We start from the raw sequence: 23124 nt of genomic DNA, 5'->3' as shown, positions 1-23124 counted from the left end.
GAACAGGTGTGTGTGAGGTGCATGACAAGATTTGTAGTCCATTTGGTGGCCAATTTGTAGTTCCCCAGCAATCTGCAGTAGAACTAGCATGCTTCTATACATATTTAGCTCATGACTTTTTGACATTTTTATCTGAAGGTAGAAACATATGCAGGAGGCTGATTTTTTTAATTTTTTTTGCCTAAGTTTTTAGGAGTTGAATGAATATAGATGCAGCCAAGAAGTGATTTTTGCTTGCTAAGATCTCTCTTAAATGTGGGTTTCCAAAATGAAGAGCATCCATCTTGTTAACATGTGTGGCACTCTTTAAGACATTCAACCCAAAGATGTGGCCTGATCGTAAACAGAGCTTGTCTTAATTTGACATTCAGTATCTGAGCAGCACTTGCAGTGGTTTTGTGTCCAGGCCTCTGTGAGATATTTATAAACGTTCAAACTTTAAAACTGGACTGAAGTCTATCATTGCAACTGCCACTGCATTTCATGATACATCAGCTGCATCTGCCCCTGTCAAATGCTGTGTTTTTTTTCTGCCATGACTCGTCCAGGATCTTTTTAGATTTAATTAGCTGGGCGGGTGACATTTAAGCATGAGTGTTTAGGAGGAGCAGGTTTTAGAGAGAAACGTTTTATGTTAAAAAAAGGTTTCATTTATTTACTTTTTATCAAATTTGTCAGCTTATAAAACCTAGATAATACAAAAAAAAAACATGGTAGATAATATCAGATTATAAATCAGAAAATATAGAAGTCTTCACTCACGTGTGATTTCGCACTCGCGAATACATCATTACATTAAGACAGATATGTGAGTGAATTATACTTTATAAATGCAGTATGTGACACTTTCAACACTTGTACGACTGCCTTTATGCTTCTGCTGAACTTGAAAATATAATTATCTGAATGGTAGAGATGCTGATTTAAGATCGTTTGGGTAGTCGAATTGAGATTGCAGTCTTTTTTTTCAATTAATCATGCAATATGATGATATTTACAATGATATTTACAACTAAAACAGAATATTGAGCAGGGGGCGAGGTTTTATTTTTGTGCTCCACACCTATCTTTCACTTACTGCAAACTGATGGTTGTATTGACCTGACTAGAGCGGTAGCAAATGATTAGATCATGATTAAGGAATAAAAAACATCTAACAATGAGTATGATTATATGAACACCAATACTCCGATTTTAATAGAATTAAGACTATACTCTGATAAAGAGTCTACCATGTTAACAGACTTTTGATGGAATTAATCCAACTAAAGTCGTAATTGTTTTAAACAGAAATGGTATTAACACATGTGGAATAGTCGCATTATTAAAGTGAAGTACAGACACATTAATCAAACTATTACCACCACATTTTGCTGCTTTTGAGATATATCCAGCTGCAGAACCACACACATTTCAGGCACACATAATCTAGCACACACGATTTAGGCTAACCATATATGGTAAGCAACTAACTCCTATATGAGCATTATCGCCACCTATTGAATTTCACAAATATTGTTTTCCATTTCAGTCATCATTATATCTTAACAATCATTTTAACATCTCTGCAGTTTCTGAACTCAGATTATGTAAATAAAAATAATTGGTTAAAGACACTTATGACTTTATTCATGTGTCCACATACACAAAGAAAACATAATAGACTGTCTAATTAGGATTAAGTGAAATAAACTAATTCAGATCTTAATATTATCATACTTGGTTAAAATCACTTTGTTGTAAAATATAAAAAGCAAACAATATTGTCACATTAAAATTAATTACTATAGCTAATCATTTCAACAATACATAATATAGTTAAACTGATTATCTTGACTGATTATCTGATTATAAACTACTATCTTTTACTAAACTGTCACAGCTGTTATAATATATATATATATATATATATATATATATATATATATATATATATATATATATATATTATAATTATATATTTACATATATATGTTTGTGTGTGTGTGTGTGTATGTATGTATATGTATGTATATATATATATATATATATATATATATATATATATATATATATATATATATATATATATATATATATATATATTATAACAGCTGTGACAGTTTAGTATATATTATAATTATTAATAAAAAATATAATAATAAGTAAATATATATATATATATATATATTTACTTATTATTATATTTTTTATTAATCATTAATATTTAATTTGTTTCTACTGCAAAATTTTGGTTTAAAAACAATATATTGCTTACTATTAATTACTACAGTATTTAATGTGGGAAGTCATTAATTAAAAAGTTATTGGAAAATTAAGCTAATACACACTATTAAATCGCTTGAGTAAAATATTAATATAGTGTTATACGTTTATTACATGTAAAAAGATTTTATCACATATAAAATGTATTATAGCCTATATTAACTTGCTATTATTTTCTTTATTATAAATGAATCCATTATATAAATTAAACCTGTCCAATTTAGATCTTAAGCAAGGCCAGCAAACATATAATAATGACTGATCATCTATGAAGACTGATAGAAAACTGTACAAGTCTATTATATTGAATGGCGATCGGAAACAACCCTCCACATTCGCCCGTCTCGATCGCAATATTTGTGAAATAAAGTAAACACTATTGTTTATTGTGTACAATCTTTATTAACCATATATATCAAAATATATCGATGACAATGTCCAAGAAGACGTTAATAACATTAACATCCATCATAACCATATATGGTTTGCCTAGATTGTGTGTGCCAGAGTGTGTGTGCCTAAAACGTGTGTGGTTCTGTGGGCCTGCAGCTGGATATTATTGCTGCTTTTTGCCACATGTTCCATATATACACTATTCTCTGCACCTACCGTGTCAGTAAAGGACCACAGACACTCATATCTCCAAGTGCACACACACTGTGAATTCCTGGAGATTCATCACACCCGCCATCTTGATCACCAAATATACTTTTATGCTGTCTGGGAAATGGGAACGTTTTCTTTCAATTCAGCTTGCGGTATCGAATTCCATTTAAACAACACACTCCCACCAGTCCTTACTTCATACTCACAACCCAATACCTCAGAGTTTTGTCGCAGGAGCAGGAATGAAATGTTGAAGCTGCCAGAACTGCTGCTAAAGTCAAAAAAATAAAAAATGAAATGCGCAAAATGACATGAAACTCCAGAGGAAACTTTGGATAGCATGATGACGTAGTGGTGTTCATCAATCTATCTACTGTAATTTGTAAAACGGGAACATGAAAGGACAGTTCAAAAAGCAACTCATTTGAACACCTTAATCACATTATTATCTTATTTAAATTGAGGTAAATCATTTGATTACTGATGGCCATGTAAATACAGTTGATGTGCGCTAGCAAAAAACATTGTACATTTTCCTTTAGTTTATTCCAGTGGACTTAACCTAGGGTGCATGTACACTGTGTTTTAGAATGAAAACGCTTTGCGTGGTTAATTTATCAACTAATTTCCTGAGGATCACATGCTTATGATTGATCACAGCTGGTCCTGCATCAGCTCACACATGATTAGCCAATCAGATGAATTCTAACTTACTATAAATAACCAGAGTTTCTCACTTCAGTCATCTTTGCCTTTAAGAATCAATCCCAACCACCCCTACTCCTCTTCATTTTTCCAGAGAGGGTGACACAGTGGCCCAGTGGTCAGCACTGCTGCCTCACAGCAAGAATGTCACTGATTTGAGTCCCTACCAGGCCAGTTGGCATTTCTGTGTGGAGTCTGCATGTTCCTCCCATGCTTGCGTGGGATTTCCCCGGGTTCCCGTTTTTCTCCAACTGTCCAAAGACAAAAGATGTCCAAAGATGCAACATCAGAAAACTGACTAATTCAAAATGCCATCATAGATGAATTCTTAGCCAGCTATCTCTCATAGCAATTCCTAACTCATTAACCATAACAAGCTGGGGAGTTCTCGAGACCTACCTGAGCTTTAACCCCCCTCTTGCCCTCCTAACAGGAGAAAGCCCTGTGCTCGAGGACCTTTCCATAATTGAAGTCTACCTGTTGTGTAATAGTAAATCGTAAATCAGGAAACGATACAGAATAGTCCCAGTGACCAATCAAAGAGTGATTGTTCACTTTTTAGAGTGCATCTGCTTTCAAAAGTCTGTGTTTTAGCCCATCTATTGTATACTGAGATGCATTTTCAAACTAAAACGGCTTCTTCAGAGTTTTCAAAACACTCCGTTTTGGCAGGTCAAAGATGCTGGAGAAGTGTGGATGTGTATTTTATAATAAAAACACACTAGTGTAAATGTCACAATAATTGTTTGTAATTTTAAAAAGTGATGTAAATGCTTTAGCCAAAATCCACACACGAGTGGTCTCAAGAGACTCATTTGTACCAGGTAGAAGCATCATGTCTGACTATTGGTTTAGTGTGCTTTTTCAAGTGATGAGTGGATGTTTAACCCCATGAATGTTACACTGTGCCTCTTTAGGTCCATTTCTATTGCTGCGAGTCTGGTGGGTGAAGATGCAAAGACCAAGTTTTTAAGTAAGATGGGCCAGTTGACAACCTCAGGTGCCATGCTGGCCAACGTTTTCCAGAGAAAGAAATGAGATCTGCTAGGGCTGTTTCTCCATTTTTCTGGGATCTCCTACTTGAAGTTCAGTCGTCTGCCTTTTTTTCTGTTTTTTTTTTTGTTTTGTTTGTTTTGACCATGGTTGATTTAATAGTCTGTATTTTTAACATATTTATGTCTTAAATTTATTCCAGCCTCCAAAGATATTTGCACTCATATTTCAGTGTTCAACATTTTTTTTATTTAGATTTTATTTCAGAGGCGTATTTACATCACTACACTTTTTTTTGTTCTTTCTTTCTTCTTTTGGGACAATGTGAACTTTATGAAATCGAAATGATTCCTTCCTCGTCTCGTTGTCTTTTATGTGTTGCTGTGTCTTTGAAGAATATTTTCTAAAAGTGTGTAAAGTTGTCCAGGGTTTTGTTTCTCTAATTTTGGATATGCTCCAATGGTAAATAACTGTAAAATACAGTGAACTGAGAGAACAGTACCCAATATCATGTATATTTGAAAATTCGTGTCATAAGATAATAAAAAGCAAAGACCACTTGTGTACTTATGTACCTCTGATTCTGCTTGTTTCTTTTGAACTATAAATTCACCTGTTGAGCACCTTGCCTTTCAGTATACCATATTGGTTCTGCTTGGTTATTATTTGGGAGAATAAGAGCAATCCCGCACTGCAAAAATAAATAAATGTCTCAACTTAAAATTTTAAGGCACCAAACTTCAGGACATTTTTGAGTTTACTCGGCTTTCAACCCAGTTATTGCACTTGACTTGGTTTATGGAAACTCAAAAATGTTCTCAAGTTTGTTGCCCTAAAAATTTAAGGTTGTAAACTTTTTTTTTTTAACAGTGTGGGAAGCATCCATTATTTGTTTGATTGTTTGTTTTGCAAACTAACTTCACTGTCAAAAATGCAGGTTTCCACACACAATTCATTCATGTTATCAAACAAATTGATTAAGTTCACTTAAATTTAGATGAATTGAACATAATATAACTAAGTTGTCCTCAAAAAAATCTCAAGAATTGTTGTTTTAGCTTATTTTAAATAAGTAGTATGAAGAAGTAGCAGATATATATATATATATATATATATATATATATATATATATATATATATATATATATGTGTGTGTGTGTGTGTGTGTGTGTGTGTGTGTGTGTGTGTGTGTGTGTGTGTGTGTGTGTGTGTGTGTGTGTGTGTGTGTGTGTGTGTGTGTGTGTGTGTGTGTGTGTGTGTGTGTGTGTGTGTGTGTGTGTGTGTGTGTGTGTGTGTGTGTGTATATGTATGTATGTATATATATATATATATATATATATATATATATATATATATATATATATATATATATATATATATATATATATATATATTGTTTTCCTAAAAATTCCTACCAAAATTTTACACAAAGAGAACCTAAAAGAAAATGTTCCTGGAACATTGTCTAAATAGAGGGAACTGTTTATTCACAATAATCATAATAAATTAGCTCTTATGGGCATAATTTGCCAAAAATGAAAACAGTCATCATTTATGGTTTCTTCAATGCTGTATGCCATTATGTCTTTAAAAAAACGACATTTTTAAAAGTGCATAAAAGAGTGCTTTTTGAAGGGCACATAATATTTTACCCTATTTTTAAGAGAAGTGTTTTGTGTCTCCAGAATGTGTCTGAAGTTTCAGCTCAAAACATCCATCAGATTATTTATTATACCTTTCAGAATATTGGAATTTTCTGCTTTGAACACAATGTATAATGGCTGTTTTCATTGCCTGTGGCTTTAATGCTAGTTCTCCCCGCCCACCGTTCCCACGTGCCTGTCAGAGTGTATTTTAATATCCACCTCGGCTGCATCAGATAAACAGCACCGTGACAGACATGAAGGAAGCAGATCTCATGTAACGTTTGTGAGAAATACTACAGTAAGAACTTTACCAATGATTATCAAATGTATTGTGGAGTTAATTCAAGTCTTTCTGCAACAATGAGTCACACACATAATATTTTTACAAAGTTCACAAGTAGCGGAGACACACGCATAGCGTCACGTGTGCGTGTTTAAGTTTGCACTTTTTTGCACTGCAAATGTGGACAGGATACTCGTTAATATCCACTGCTGTTTGGATATCTGTTATGTTAATGTACAAAGTAAACCTAATTTAACTTGCACAAACCGGGATTGAAGCATCTTTAGTTATTGTACTAATACGCGGCTGTGGTGGCAAAGACGGTGAAATCACTGTAATTTATTATAAACATGCACTCTTTTAAAACGGTTTTAAACTTCTAAAACTCATTCTTGATCACATTTGATGATGATCACAGAGAACTGAACAGATCTTTTTATCCTGGTTGCTTTGTGCATATCACATCCTGTCTTGTTGATGTTATACGCATTACAACTGAGACATGCTAATATGCAGTTTTCAATCAATTCAGTGGGCGGGGAAACCGCACTCCCACGTCACGTTGCAGTGGGCCTCAAAATAGGAGGGATCTGAATCCTATTTTAAAGTCAAGAAGTACAAATAAGTGACTTTATGTCCCCATTATGATGGTGGACACACTATACTCACACACAGTTCTGGCCAAACAGCTTCCAAAAGATGATTTTCATTTTGTGTGCCCTTAAATAAAGAAAAATAAATATTTTAATAAAGAATAATAATAAATAATAAAGAAAAAAAAACATCTATTTATACTCAAGTGGTTCTAAACTTTTATAAACTTTCTTTTTTGTCTGTTGAACACAAAACATGAAGTTCTGAAGAATGTTGTTAACCAACAGCCTTTGATATCCAAAAGAGGAACAAAAAATACTATTCAATTCAGTGGCTGCTGTTTTCCAGCATCATTTAATATAGATTTGTGTTCAACTGGCCATGTTTGAAAAACAAGTGAAGGGTGATGACAGAATTTTCTTTTTTGAGTGAACTTTCTATTTCTTTAAGGAAACTTAGGATTGTTCATCTATATGCACTTTTATGAGACTCCATTAGCATCACAGTTCACTTCGACTCACCCAGATAAAGCACACATATCATGAGCGATAAAAATTAAGTGACAATAGTTGTTTCTTCTCAGGTAAATGATAAAAAACTGCTTTCAACGCAAGCAAAGCAAATTATCATGTTCATCTGTCAGCCGCCAATCTGAAGGTCATCTAACAAATGGAGTCTGTCTGGTGATGTCAAACTCAGTTAAGAAACCACACGAACATGTTTTTAGGGATTTCCTGGAACTGCGTTTCATTTATTATTATAGTTGACTGAGATCTTGTGTATTTTTTACTTTTCTTTTTGTCAGCGGCTCCAGCACTTTGATAGAAACAGAAAACCTATAAACTGTAGGCAAAATAAAATGAAAACCCAATTTAAACTGGACAAGCAAAGGGCTAGCAAGAGCCAAAACCCACCTACCAGCATATACACTACCTGACAAAAGTCTTGTCGTCAATCTCAGTTGTAAGAGCAACAAATAATAGCTTGATTTCTACCTGGTCATTTGGAAAAGTGGCAGAAGGCAGATTTTTCCAATGAATCATCTGTTGAACTGCATCATAATCATCAAAAATACAGCAGAAAACCAATTGGAACTCGCATGGACTCAAGACTCCCACAGAAATCAGTCAAGTTTGCTGAAGAAAAAAAAAAATCATGGTTTGGGGTTACATTCAGTATAGGGGCGTGCAAGAGTTCTGCAGAGTGGATGGCCACATCAATAGCCTGAGGTATCAAGACATTTGTGCTGCCCATTACATTACAAACCACAGCAGAGGGCAAATTCTTCAGCAGGATAGCGCTCCTTCTCTTCATCCTCCACATCAAAGTTCCTGCATGCAAAGAAGGTCAAGGTACTTCAGGATTGGCCAGCCCAGTCAACAGACTTGAACTTTATTGAGCATGTCGGGTCAGATGAAGGAAAAGGCATTGAAGAGGAATCCAATGAATTTTGAATTTTGTCCTGCAAGAAAGCTTTCTTTGTCATTCCAGATGACTTTATTATTGAGTTATTTGAGTCATTGCACAGAGCTATGGATGCAGTCTTTTAAGTTCATGGGAGTCATACACAATATTCATTCTTTTTCCACTGCACCATGACTTTATACTCCATACTGTACATAATTTCTTTTTTAGTCACAAGACTTTTGTCTAAGCAAAGTCAGAGCTTGCTGTCCTAATCAAAACATAAAAAATCAAGGCATAATCATATTATATTTTGGTCGAATAAGCGTAATCTAGAGGCCTTTGCCTTTCGTATAAGCCATTTCTGATAACAAATGATTAACTATAAGTCAAATTATTATTTGACCCTACAACTTGAATAGGCGACAAGACTTTGGTCAGGTAGAGTGTTTGTGTACTTTTTTTTTTTTTTTATCAGAACCAAGCAGGTTATTAATTACATCTATATCTTAAAAGTTTGCACAATGTTTTTTCCAAAATAGTTTAGTTGAAGCACCCCAGCATTGTGTGTGTGTGTGTGTGTGTGTGTGTGTGTGTGTGTGTGTGTGTGTGTGTGTGTGTGTGTGTGTGTGTGTGTGTGTGTGTGTGTGTGTGTGTGTGTGTGTGTGTGTGTGTGTGTGTGTGTGTGTGTGTGTGTGTGTGTGTGTGTGTGTGTGTGTGTGTGTGTGTGTGTGTGTGTGTGTGTGTGTGTGTGTGTGTGTGTGTGTGTGTGTGTGTAGATTCAAATTCTGAGGTGAATTATCTCTTGAAGTACCGTTGATACAGTAAATCAGTAGCACATTATTTGTCCCTGCTCTCTCGCTCATGTCAGTTTACGCTCATGCACTTCCATAATGCACCTGAACTGTGCTGCATATTTTAAACAACGACAGGTGTTGCTACAATAAACTTGTGGCCTTGAAAACCAACAAAATAAAACTGAAGAGCTTCTAAGACGCATTTGTTTTCCCACTGCACATTAGGAGAAAAGGTTTCAAAGTTCAAGAGCCTCTTGATCACATGGTCAGCGATTGGCGGGAGGAAAAACTGACTCTACTGAAGCCTTTGTGTAGGAATTATTTATTGACTTGGGAAAACCAAATTTGCATAATGTTTTTTAATCTTTAACTTTTATTCCGTACCTACATCGTGAGGGTGACTCCTTTCATTCAAATGTATCATAAAAATAAAACAATATTTGCATAAATTATTTCCTTTGGCAGAAGGCATGATTTCGGGTCTCGTAGTTTAGTGGAAATTTCATCAGCAGGGACGAGTTACTCATAAGCGCAGGGCAAGAGTTGAAGAAGACCATGAGTCAGACGTCAGGAACATTTCCAGAGCTGGATAGAACCACAGGAACATTCTGCCCCTCCGTGTTTTTATTCCTGTTGCGCTGTTGACTGCTTCATAACAAGACAGGAAGCCCAGCGCTTTGAGGAACGGCAGTATGTAATGGCAATTTATCAAGCCAGGGGTGTTGGAGGGTGCCAGTTTCAGCATCAGCTCCTCACTTTGAAAGCTTAAAAAAAAAACAAACAAAAAATTAAAGTTTGAGCCAATGAAAAGGCATATTAAATTAGGAGAAATTACCCGATTTTATTTGTTAGTGGCAAGTGGGTTCTTATAAAAGTCGATAACACTTTATAATAACTACACTATGAATCATTTAAGCATTAGCAAATTGTGAATTCATTATTTGTTAAGCATTAACTCTACATTAATATACGTTAATAAGCAGTTTAAATGCATCTGCAAATGCTGTATTCTTGACATAACATAAGCACATTTGTAATGTGCTTAAGGGTTGTATTTTCATACTTTAATGATTATGTTTTAACTTAATTATTGCATTATTTACAAACTACTTATTTAAAGAGTAGTTGGTGCTATTTTAAGATCATTCAGAATGCATAAGCAAATGAAAAATAAACTTAATTTAACATTTATATACCTTATTATTCATGAATATACTAGTTATACTAATGATTTGTATGTTAATAAATGCTTTGATAAGTCAACTTCATCCAGGTTTGTGACCTCATCTAAAATGAGGACTATTTATGCGTTATAAATCCCCTATAAATGACAATTAAAGGCTCAGTTATGTTCCAAACAGGGAAAAAAAATAGAAAATAAATGACTTGATTAATTTCTGTTCATTTGAAGATACACAAATAAAACCGTATTTTTGCAATCGTAACTAATATAAAATTACTGTGCGGTTTAAACTTCATTAAAAAAAACATTGAAATGTTGCATCATAATATATTGTTAAATTATATTGTTGTTGTTTTATCCAATTTTATTTAATTGTATTTATTGCTAATGGTATTTTAACACTTCTGTTATTCTGCAATGTTTAAAGTTTACAGTCATTTTATTTTCTAAGATAAAATTGCAAACATTTATTGTTCATGTAATAGTAAGCCTTTAATTGTGATTTATAAGAGATTTATAAAGCATAGTCCTCACTTAAGGTCACAAAACTGCATGAAGTTGAGTTAATAAAGCATTTATCAACATACAGAATTACTGTAATAAAACATATAAATGTTCATTTGAATAGATTTTTAATTCTTTACTAACTCATTCTAATTGATTCTTAAAGCCACCAACTACTCTTAAACAGCTGATCCAACTAATCAAGGTGTTCAAGAGTAATCTCCTCAAGTGTGGGGATCAGGTGTGTTTGATTAGGGTTGGAGCAAAACAGTGCAGAGCTGCGGCCCTCCAGCAATTGAGTTTGAGACTTAGGGTGCTTTCACACCTACACTTTTGTTTCGGAACGTATCTCGTTTGCCCAGTTAGCGCGGTTCGATTGGCATATGTGAACAGGGTAATCGCGCTCTGTTCCGCGCCAAAGTAATCGCTCCGAGATCGCTTGAATGAGGTGGTCTCGGCTCGATTGAAACGAACCCTGGAGCGGTTCGATTGCAGTGAGAAAGCGATCCGATCCGAGCGCGGTTATATCACAGTGTTTTATGGATATGTAATAGGCTTACGGCTATATGAAGAGAGAATTATGATTAGGGCGGGAAGTTTCGCGAGTCTTCGGATGCCCGCAAACGAGTGATGATCTCCCGGTAATCTCGCGTCTCTCTCCCAGTCCTCAAATAGGCATCGTCGCGCACCCTTCTCACCCCTCCCTACCGTGTCTCTCCTCAGACACGTCACGCGCGCGCACCCTGTCAATCACCACCAAACCACCACTTCTCCTGACAGCTTACAGCGGGACGCTGCAAAATAAACTCTGACACTCTGACCAATTTAAGGAGAGTTTACTCGCACGTGACCTGTTTTAGCTCTTTTGGTCCGATTAGAAACTTTGCAGTGTGAAAGCGAACCGCTCCAAGAGCAAAAAGCAACAATGTAACAATTTTAATCTCTGTTTCGGAACAACTGAATCGATTCACAGGTGTGAAAGCACCCTTATACTTTAACGCATTTTGTTGAATTTAAGTTACATTGCATCTGCATGTCAATCAATGTATTTGCAAAGTTTCTTATAGTCAGTTAAATGTCTGTTGAAGGAGCAGTATCAGCAGATATTAGGCAGACAGTCTACTAATACTCAAATGAGAAGTAATTGGCATGTAGTTGCAATGCAAGTTTTAAGGCCCAATCCCAATTCTATACCTTAGCCGCTCCCCTTAATTGGGACACCCCTATCCCTTCACGTAAATGCGCAAAACGAAGGGTAGGGGTGTCCAAATTCTCTTCGTTTAAATGCATAGGGCTAAGTGGAAGGGCAAGATAGACCTTGAAACTGAGATTTTTCAGGACAACACTCGAAACCATTATGTACGAAAATTTCCCAGAATACACCAGCTACAATGACAGCATGGCTGCACACGGAAGTCAGGAGATGCACAAATTAGTATTTTTTTTTGTCATTATTACGATTTTTTACAACAAACAAGCATACAGTAAGTGTTAATACATTCATAACAGTGTTTGTGTTTTACTGTCATGCTTAAAAAAAAAAACGCTAAAATAAAAAACGCAACTTTTCACTAATGCATAACTCCTGTATAGCAAACCTGCAACATTCTGTCACTCGATAACACTCGAATACCCTGTCAAAAAAGTCTAGTGGCTGGGAATTACCTTTTTACAGTGTCTGCTATAATGTTAATGTTGTTTTTGTGTGTTTAGATGAATATGGCCATGGTGTAAATACACAGTAACTTACAGTTATGATCTTATTGCCATGTTATATCATTATGATAACATGATATTGTTGCCTTCAGTGATTTTCTAAAGATAAATACCAAAAAATAATGCAACTGGAATTACTTCAACAGTCGCGATCGTTAATCTCATATGAAGCAAGAGATGACGTATGCAGGTGCTGTAGTTCTGTCCCATTTCTTAGGGGTAAATTTCGAAGCCTTTCATCTTCACACTCTTTTTCAAGGGCCAATGGGATGGGGTTTGGGAACAAAAATAGAATTGGGATTTGGCCAAAAGTCAACAAAATGGGCAATAGGGTCCATCAAAATAAAGTGTTACCAAATATGTTTTGTGTTTACATTTGATTAATCAGAACCAAACCCAAAGCTTGAGCTAATTTAACAAAATAACGTAAGATTTATTAAAATAGAAAAAAATCTTAAATAAATTGTCAATAAATAAAAAAAAATCAAGAGAAACATAACAAATGTATAAAAGTATGAATTTTAGAAGTTTGTTATTAATTTAGCAACACTTCAATTGAATTGACATGAATTATCATTAGGGCCAGACAGAATATGCAGACATTTTTTGCTTTTTCTGCTGAGAGTTTTGTAAAAAATCTGCAGATTTATGCAGAATAATTTTGAGAGTATCATAACTTAAATCTATTTAGTTATTTAAAAAATATATACATTTTAACTATAATGTTTGCAATGCAAATCCAGTTAGATATACTTATTTGGTAAACAAAGCAAGTCTCTCATGTAATATCTTTACTAAAAGACAGATAATATGACTTTACAAACGGTATTGTAAATAAATCAAATGAACAGTTTAATATTACTGTTATTATATCACAATAATATTAATGAAATTAATTTTAAAAACTACATACATATAAAAATACACATATTTACACAAGTAAATACATAGACTCAATGATGTGTATATTCCGTGTGGGCCTAATTATCAGTCAATTTCTAAAGATATTTGGTGGCAAAACTTTAATTTTAATTAATAAAACGGTTTTGTTTATATGCCCCAAAAATGTATTGTCTATATCTACTGTGAAATGAATAAAAATATTAATTTTCAATAGGAGGTGTACTCATTTATGCTGTATATGCACTGTGTATATGCAAAATACATTTGAATATATTTTATGACAAAAATATCACAATGAATTTGTATTTTTAAAAACTAATAATAACATGTTGACATCAGGTTGGGTTGGAGTGTTGTTTTTGTCAGGTTAGAACAATCGCTCTATTATGACACCGCTACAACCGCCTGTCACAAGAGCTCTAAAAGGCCTCCAGGAATTGAGACAGCGTGTACACCTGATTTGCATGCGGGATGGTGCATGGATGCCAAAACATGCCTTTCTGGTGACTGTTATTCAAAGCAGGTGGCCTTTGCTTGAAGGAACAGACACGGCAGCTTTGTGCTTGAAAAGCGAGAGGACGGTGAATTAGTGAAACTTTTGGCAAACTCTCAAACACCCACACCTAGGCTACAAAAGGCAATTACTGCTATCTGCCCAATTTACTAAGACAGATGCCAAATGAACAACTATTAGCTGACAGTTAAGCATGATAAGACTTACAGGCAAACGACTAGCAGTTTACCACTGCATAGAGTGACATTCTGCTCAGACATGTGCTTATATACTATAGTGGAACATTAGTTTGATGTTGTTATGACATATGGGACATGTTGTTATTGACTACATGGGAAATTAAAACCAGAGAACTAAAATTTATGTTTTCTTTCTTTTAGTATTACAGCAGTCAACAATCATTAGGAAGTGTAGAGGCCCTTTTTTAAATGAATTACTAGCCTCACAATAATAGTCTCTCAAGACATCAGTCTCTCACAAATATAACTAGTCACTCACAAGACATTACTAATCTCTCACAGGACATCTAGTCTCTCATAGTGATGTCCTGTTATAGTTGTTAAAACTAGTGATGTCTTATGCGCTGTGAGGGTCTAGTAATGTCCTGTGAGATAATTGAGTCTTAAATTAGTTCTTGAATACTTGAATAATTTAAGACTTGATTAATTTCGGTTTGTAAAGTATTTATTTGTACTTCCTGACGGTTGGCACCAGCTTACTAAATTTATTAATATTTGGGCAAAATGTTGTTTTATTCCGTGAATAAATGTGTGATAACATTACGTATTAAGTTTCAAATATATAAATATAGAGTAGGGGGGAAAGTATTCAACACGACATTTTTTTTTCTTCAGGAAAAATATTTCTAAAGGAGCTGTTGACATGGAATTAAACTAGACTTCGGTAAAACCCCAAACGATTCAAACAAAAAATATGCGAAGCTAAAAATATATGTAAAAAATAGGTGTAATAATAATGGAATGACTCAATGATAGTTTATTGAACTACTTAAACATATTTAATACTTTCTTTAAACAGCTTTTTTGGTGATGGCAACTTAAAGACGGCTCTCATTTGGAGAATAAAGCCACATGAATTGCTCAGGTGTGATTTTTCTATCACAGATTTCAACAGTGTAAAAATCTTGATGTTTCTGTGGGTCTCGTCAATCAAATCTGATCTTTATTTTGCATTTTATATTGGATTCAAGCCAGGTGATTGACTGGGCCATTCTGCAGCTTGATTTTCTTTCTCTGAAACCATTTGAGAGTTTTCTTGGCTGTGTTTAGGATCATTGTCCTGCTGAAATGTTTCATATTCATCATCCTGCTAATGTAGATGTTAAACTGAAGCTGCTGATATTATTTAATAAAATTCAAATAAAAAAAAAATTAATGAGAAAGGGCAGAGGGTTGCTGAAGAACTACGGAGAGATTTCAGCTGCTGTCTGGGCTTTACTGCATTTTTACCATTCCCTTTTTTCGTGTTTTCAATACTTTTTTCCTGTGTCATTTCATTTTATTACACAAAACTTCATTTGTAAACTAATCAATATTTTTTTCTTTGAATTTATGGATTTCTTTGGTTGTTACCAACATCTTGTGAAATTTTCAGGTCAACAGCACCTTTAGAAATATGCTTTCTGAGAAAAAAGGTAAGGTATTGAATACTTATTTTCCCCACGTATATATTTCTTATTTATTATTATTATTATTTGCTCATGTATATATACATTATGTATTTTAAAAGTTGTTTGGAGTGCTGAACATACACAGTACATTCACTGTAAAAATTGCAGGGTTCCACAATTAATTAATGTTGTCCCAACACAAATCAGTTAACACCAATATTACACGTTTAACACATTTATGTGGATTAAACATAAATGTCCAAAGAAATCTCAAGAATTGTGTTGTTTCAGTTCATTTTAAATAGGCTAAGTAGTTTAAATAGGTGTTTGATTTTCTGAACATCTGAAAGGCATATTTCTATTTAACGTCTCAAAACAGACTTCTAAAGATGTTATGGAGAGCAACGGTCAAAAAAAAATCTGTCTACATCAAATAGACATCTCCGTTATGTATGTGTGCTATCAGCTTTGTTGGTTCATTCACCACACTAGAAATGTAAGGGAACCCCCTTTAGCATGTGCCCTAGCAAATCTTTAAATGTTAATTTCATAGTTTTTCAATGTACATCAAGGCTATATAAGCAGTCTTGATTGCATAGGCGAGACGTGTAAACTTGAAGTGGCACGTGTAAAAACACAGAATACTAAAAAGTGTTAGACAGTGGATGTATGGTTGTTAAATTGCACGTCACTCGGATAATATGCGGACTTGCTTTGATTAGAGGAGGAGCATGAGGGGCACATGAAGTACATTGTGGAAACGCAGGAGAGCAGCAGTCGAGGGCGGCGTGGGTGAGTGACTGAACACTGACATGAACTGTGGGAAAGAAGCGCAGCAGTCTGGAGCTTCATCCCATCCCAGAGCGCACACCCTTCTGCTGCTGATCCCGGCAGGACAATACAACAAACAGCACTGAAGCTGCGATTACCGAGCCCTCTTTTAACGTTTACAACAATGAGGGTGATTTTTTCAGCTAGTTGGATATTTCAAGGATGGATCACATACTTTGTTCTTGCCCTGTGGACTCAGGTAGGTTTGCTCACTATTTTCATATAAACCAAACATTGATTTGGTACTGGTAAATGAGAGTTTGTTTATACAGTTATTATTCTAGTCTGTTTACTTGAAAAATGTGCATTCATATTTTTCTCCTCAATGCTATATTGTGCTACTTTTCAGCACTTAGCTGCGATAACGCTTTGCGTAAACGACTCGTTCTTTTGAAATGAATCTCGATCTGATCGCCTCGTTCGATCATCTGACTGAATCACTTAACAGTTCTTTTACCAAAAACTTGCTTATTAAATCAATAATGTCTTTCAGTCGTGTCCAGTTTGTAATAGCTGAGATTCGCATTGTGGATTGAATCGTGGATTTGGCTATGTGGCAAAGGCAACAGAATAGCGGAAAAGTTAAAAAATAACCAAAAAGCTATGTAAGTTATGTTTGTTTACAGTTGTATGTAGCCTATACGTCCATTAGCCTAACTTACACCTTTAAACTAATAGACAATATTTGTTTTAATATTGTAAATTCAATCTATATTGTTTGAATTCAATCTATTTTTAGAAAGGTTAGTTTACAATGGCTCTGGGAAAGAATGAAAGAAGAAACAAAAATTTTTGATGCTTTGACAAAATGAATCGTATTTCACCAATTCATTGAACTGAACTGTTCGAAAGAACCGTTTAGCGGAAATTATTTTGAAATCCTAATCCGTTACAAAATGTTTAGTCGGCGAGACTAAATTTATTTTAATCTAAAATATCAAGTATACTTTGTTTACCTGCCTGCTTCTTAGAGATGTGCTTCTCAGAATTACAGAAAGAAAAGTATATTTTACTTGTACAATGACCGAAATGCCTGTTGACTGCTTTGATTGAAAAGCATATTAAAAACAAAATTGTATGTATTGTCTTATACTTAGAATAGTCTAAAAAGCTATAAAAAGTAGCCCAACTTAAGTTTTTCTGAAAGTAAATAAAATATGAGCAGAACCTACAGTTAAACACATATTTAAAAATTCACATGTACTGTAAACAGGAACATTGTAGCATACTTAAATTGACAAAATAAAAATGTAAGCAGTATAAAAATGTGTGATACAGTAGTCGGTATGCAGATGTGACAGTATTGAAAACTACAAAACTGGTTGTAGCGTATGGTATAGGTAAATGTCATATATATATATTCATATTTGACCCAAAGAATAGTCTACTTCAATGTCTAAAATGTAATAAATTTTAAAAAGAGCAATTTAGTGCAAAGTAAAATAGAATAATACACTTGCAAGTACTGCTTGAACTTTACCTGACAATAGTATATTTAATTTTAAAAAATGACTTAATGACTTGTGTTTTTAATATTTTAAGGGTGAGTTAGACTGTCTCAAAACTGAGTCTCTATAGATATTAACATATTTGACGGTGAATCCCAATGCCCAGAGGTGTTTTCAAATTAGATGCTCATTAAATTTCTGAGACTTTCCTTCTCTGGCTGGGATATTACTTGTAGGCTTTAAAATTAGGCTCTTTTTGCCCCTTGAGTCTGAAGTGATGCTCACTTTGAGGGGAACTCCATGTGGATGTGGATGTTTTTGGGATTGTGCTTTGTTCATGCATTTGAATGGTCTTACTTAACCGTAAGTGTGCAGCATGTGGGTTTTTGTTTACAGGAAATCATAGGATCTCCCCACCAAATGTAAATATGATGCTCATTAAAAGTAAATGGAAAAAAAATCCCTTGAGTTGCATAAAAAATTATTTACATGTAACCTTTTTGATTTAATCAAAGGATGATGTGAAACCCCAGAGTTTTGTCACGCACACATTTGGATAAACTTTAATGTTCAAATTTATACATTATACAGCTATTTTATTTAGTTTAAGCAATATTAATATATGCCACCTGTTTGTTTGTTTTTTTTCAGTTTTTTAAGTCAATTATTTTGAATTTAAGAAATTACATCATTATTTTATATATTTTAAAACATTTTGTCAAAGAGCATTGATTGATTGATTGATTGATTGATTGATTGATTGATTGATTCATTGATTGATTGATTCATTCATTCATTCATTCACTTTCTGAACTATCTAAAGCCCTAGATCAGATTAAAAGTAGCATGTTTTCTATTACATCACATGCATGCCTGATCTTTTTAACCTTTTCCTCTTTTATATTTTCCGCAGATCATGAACTTATGAACCCATTTTGTTTCTTTTACAATTCAAATCTGCAATAGAACAGACTCTTTACTTCTATTTTTGTTGTTGCACTAATAAACAGAACAAATGCAAAGCAGTCAACTGATCTATATTATTAGAATTGTGGGGAGTTTTAATACCTAAAAGATTTTGCCATATGCAACTTAATATAGCGAGATGCTGTGAGAAAAGATGCGTGTCCGGTGCATATTTTCAAACATGTAATTTTTCAGGGCGTCACTAACCAAAATCGTATATATTTAGTCATGTTGTGTGAGTATAGCCTTACTTTCAAATGTAGAGGCTCAGAAATGGACTCTGGACATTCCTTTGGGTTTCCTGTGTTTTTTCACATACGTCCATCAAAAAAGCATTCAGGTCCTTCTGCAATGGTATAGAAAAATCCTCAGAAGAATGTCTTTAGCTGTGCCTTAAAAACATTCAAGTAGATTATTTTTCATTATTTTTATTAGACACACTGTACTAAATATCACAGTTTGTTATTGGTTTACATACTTCCAGGAATACAGCATGTATCCAAAAATATGATTTGAATAAGGTTTTCTTCCTGATGAGGATTTGCTTTTTGTTGTAATGAACTTGACACTTGTTGACAAAGGTTGTGGTCATTTACTTATCTGATAGGGAAATCATAATTCCTTGTAATGAATTTCCATAAAACCCATGGATTTTTCCAAATGAGATGATGGATATATCCATGATCAATCCCAGGAAATATCAAAGGGAAGAGTTTGATTCATATATCATAAATTACCTCCTACACTGTAAACAAATTAATGACAAAAAGTTGAGACGACAAATCATTTTATATTATTTTAATATTTAAATTTATTTTTTATTATAATTTTTTAAATATTTATTTTAGCTTATTTCAATGAGTTAATCAGGTTTCAACTACATTTTAAAGTTATATAAAGTTTAACTTTAACTTTAATTTTGGACAGTATGGTTGATGTAAGTTGAGATAACTAGTTCATTTGATTCAACTAAAACATTAATGTAAGTCAATTTCTTTTATTTCAAAATATATATTGACTACAATTAGATACAAAAAAGAGGGTTTGTGAAGGGAGCCGTTAAGAAAGAATTTTACTTTACCGTGCTATGCAAAAAAAAAAAAAAAAATTGTATTTGAATGTATTTGTAGTTGTATTTGAGCTTTATTTCTACCTATTTGAACTCTCTAGTACTTTTCGCCTCCACCTTGAGCCCAGTATGCTGAGCTTGGCACTATTTTCTTTTTTATTGTCTTTTATATGAGCGACAGCCAGATTTTCTCAGATTTGCACTGAATTAAAGGATTGCATTTAATTCTGCCCTGCTGTTAAACCGTGGAATGCCTTTGCGGTATCTGGAGGGATGTGGGTGTTTTTTTTTTCTTTCCTTCATGTTTTTTTCCTCCTCTGAGTTGGGCAATACCCCTCCTCACACACACACACACACACACACACACACACACACACACACACACACACACACACACACACACACACACACACACACACTCCCACGTCTCTTTCATTCCCTGATGCTTTTACCAGTCAAATGATCACTATGCCTCGAAGATTCTCATTCCGAACAGAGTGAATGTTTCAACAGGCCAAACTCAGTGTAGTTTCTTTTTTTCTTTCTGTATAAATCACTCAGTAAAGCGGAGATTCTGTGACCCCATAGAAGTATTTGAACTCTTAAGAACTCACACTTGAAGACTGCCTGAATGCCATTGCAACAATTATGAAATAACCAATTGGCATGAATTTGAGGGGGAAAAAAAAACATATATATATATTGAAAAAAAAAAGTATCACACATTGGTTAAAAAGAACTTTTTGACATTACATTCTATAAAAATGACCTTAAAAGTCATTTTAAACTTGGTTCAGAAAAGTAATGGTTTTATTGTCATAAATAAACAAACAAACAAACAAACAAACAAATAAATAAATAAATAAATAAATAAAAGTTTGCAAAGAGCGTACACTACTGTTTGAAAGACTGGGCTCTGATTTTAAAATCTCAATGTAGTATTGTGTTTTCTAATTTAATATACATAATTAATTTTATTACTGGATATATCCATATTTATGCCAAATAGAAATCATACATGCCTTAGGTGTCATTTTTTTGTATTAATTTATCTCAAAAGCATACTGATCTTAAACTTTGTACAATGCAAATGAAGTCCTAGTGCAAAATGAATCCTATTCAGTTTAACAACATTGTTTAAACAAAACACAAGAGAAATAATTCTACTGTACAGTAGCTTTATACTTTTGCCATAAATTACACAAACTTAACCAAACTTATTACTTTAAAGGGACACTTTAGGATCTTGAAGATGATAAAGTTTCAGGGCCCTATCACACACCCAGAGCAATAAGGTGCAAGATGTGTATGGTGCGATTTTCTGCTATATTCAGACCAGCACAACCCTAAATTTTATGTTTGTGCAGCACGTTGTTTAAATAGCAAATACATGTGCGCCACTTGGACTCATAGGTGTTCCGGTCTAAAAAGGAGGTGTGTTAAGTTGCCATGTTGGCGCGTTGCTATTTTGAGGAACTGAAATAGACTGTGCCATTGACCAACTGAAAGCTGGTCTAAACTCTAGCGCAGAGTGTGTTAGTTATGCACCTATGCAGGTCTAAATGCTTACACATTGCTTAATACACACATGATGTACAGCAATACACAAAATACACAAATATCTTTACATATGAAAACAATTAAAGGATTTAAATGTTACAAAATTATTAATTTCTACATAAATATAAAAACCTGTGCCCCTATGCATCGTCTCGGGGTGCTTTTTCAGTTAATTCATGACAATTTGCAGTTGTATAATGTTTTTATTATTAGTATTATTTATTATATGCATATTTATATTTGCTTTAGTAAAAACAAGTTTAGATTTGTCCACCTGTCGTGTTTTGGAGATGTATGCATTACCATATGAGGCATAAGAATAGGATGTGTATTTGGATGTGTCGTTATTATTGTCAGATTTATGTTTGATTGTCAGAATCTTTGCGCTTAACAAATGAAAATAAATATTTAGGCTAATGGATGTCTTCAGTGGAGTGCGTACAACACTGTTTTCTTATCCACGAAAGTAAAGGAGTAAAGAGTAAAAGTAAAGCAAAGAGGTCGAATAGAGGAGGCTCGTTCTTCATCCTCATGCTGCAGATGGTCTGTTTAATTGTTTTCTCGCTAGTGAATCATTCATTATTTCCACTTGCAAAGTCTGCCATGTAAATAGCAAATGTGTCATGGTGCGATGCAACTGGCTCTTGAAGGAAACACATTATGTTCCAAACACTCCCATAACTCATTAAGAGAATAAGCACAACCCTGATAGACCATGCGCCAGGGCATCTCTTAATGCTTTTTTTCCATGTGCTTTAGTCTTTGCACCTAGATCATTAAAATAAAGCCCTCAGTGTGTATGAGATATGACGATAATTTTTTTTTATCACATAAAAGAGTAAAAATGTTTCATTTATTCTTAAAAAAAAATAATAACATATATATATATATATGTATGTGTGTATATATATATATATATATATATATATATATATATATATATATATATATATATATATATGTGTGTGTGTGTGTGTGTGTGTGTATATATGTATATGTATGTGTGTGTGTATATATATATATATATATATATATATATATATATATATATATATATATATATATATATATATATATATATATATATATATATATATATATATATATATATATATATATATATATATATATATATATATATATTAGGGGTGTAACGATATTAAAACCGAACCAAAATATCGCGATACACCAACCACGATACGTATCGCGAAACTCTCGTGGCGTACCGCGGTACTCTCACGCCCCCTGCTGCCCATTGTTGAGGTTGACGTCACTTGTCTCTAACTAATTTAACCAATTTAAACACATCTTTATTATCATATTTGATTAAATTGTTTTAGTAATGATGAGGATTTGTTCTAAATATTATATTCTAAAGTTAGTATTTTAGTGCATGTCATGTCATGTGACTTGAGTAAGCATCACACTTGTTACTACTGGACGCAGGATGGCTGCTTCACATAGTACTGAGATTGCAGATCCCCCAAACACATTTAAGTCATCTGTG

General features: G+C 33.8%; 2 protein-coding genes across 41 annotated transcripts in view; both read left to right on the top strand.

Annotated features, from left to right (window-relative positions):
• The window catches only part of relch (RAB11 binding and LisH domain, coiled-coil and HEAT repeat containing), a 101564-nt gene extending 96421 nt beyond the window's left edge, over positions 1-5143 (top strand). For all 31 annotated transcript variants that reach the window (XM_087308324.1, XM_087308323.1, XM_087308322.1 and 28 more), the window contains 1 exon segment: positions 4494-5143. In XM_087308324.1, coding sequence (XP_087164450.1) covers positions 4494-4614 — 121 coding nt within the window. In that variant the 3' untranslated portion in view covers positions 4615-5143.
• Positions 5144-16512: 11369 nt separating this feature from the next.
• tnfrsf11a (tumor necrosis factor receptor superfamily, member 11a, NFKB activator) overlaps positions 16513-23124 on the top strand; it is a 25886-nt gene continuing 19274 nt past the window's right edge. For 7 of the 10 annotated variants that reach the window (XR_015524883.1, XR_015524881.1, XR_015524882.1 and 4 more), the window contains exon 1: positions 16513-16773. Coding sequence is in view for 3 of the 10 variants with exons in the window: in XM_087309429.1 (XP_087165555.1) it covers positions 16699-16773 (75 nt within the window). In the remaining 7 variants the exon portion in view is untranslated. Of the gene's footprint in view, positions 16774-16958; positions 17180-23124 lie in introns of those variants that run through there. The other 3 variants (XM_087309433.1, XM_087309431.1, XM_087309432.1) reach the window with 3 other exon arrangements.

Source organism: Danio rerio, chromosome 24 (assembly GCF_052040795.2).
Source record: "Danio rerio strain M-AB ecotype USA chromosome 24, GRCz13ab, whole genome shotgun sequence".
Taxonomy (NCBI): domain Eukaryota; kingdom Metazoa; phylum Chordata; class Actinopteri; order Cypriniformes; family Danionidae; genus Danio; species Danio rerio.
This window is presented reverse-complemented; position numbering and strand designations above follow the sequence as displayed.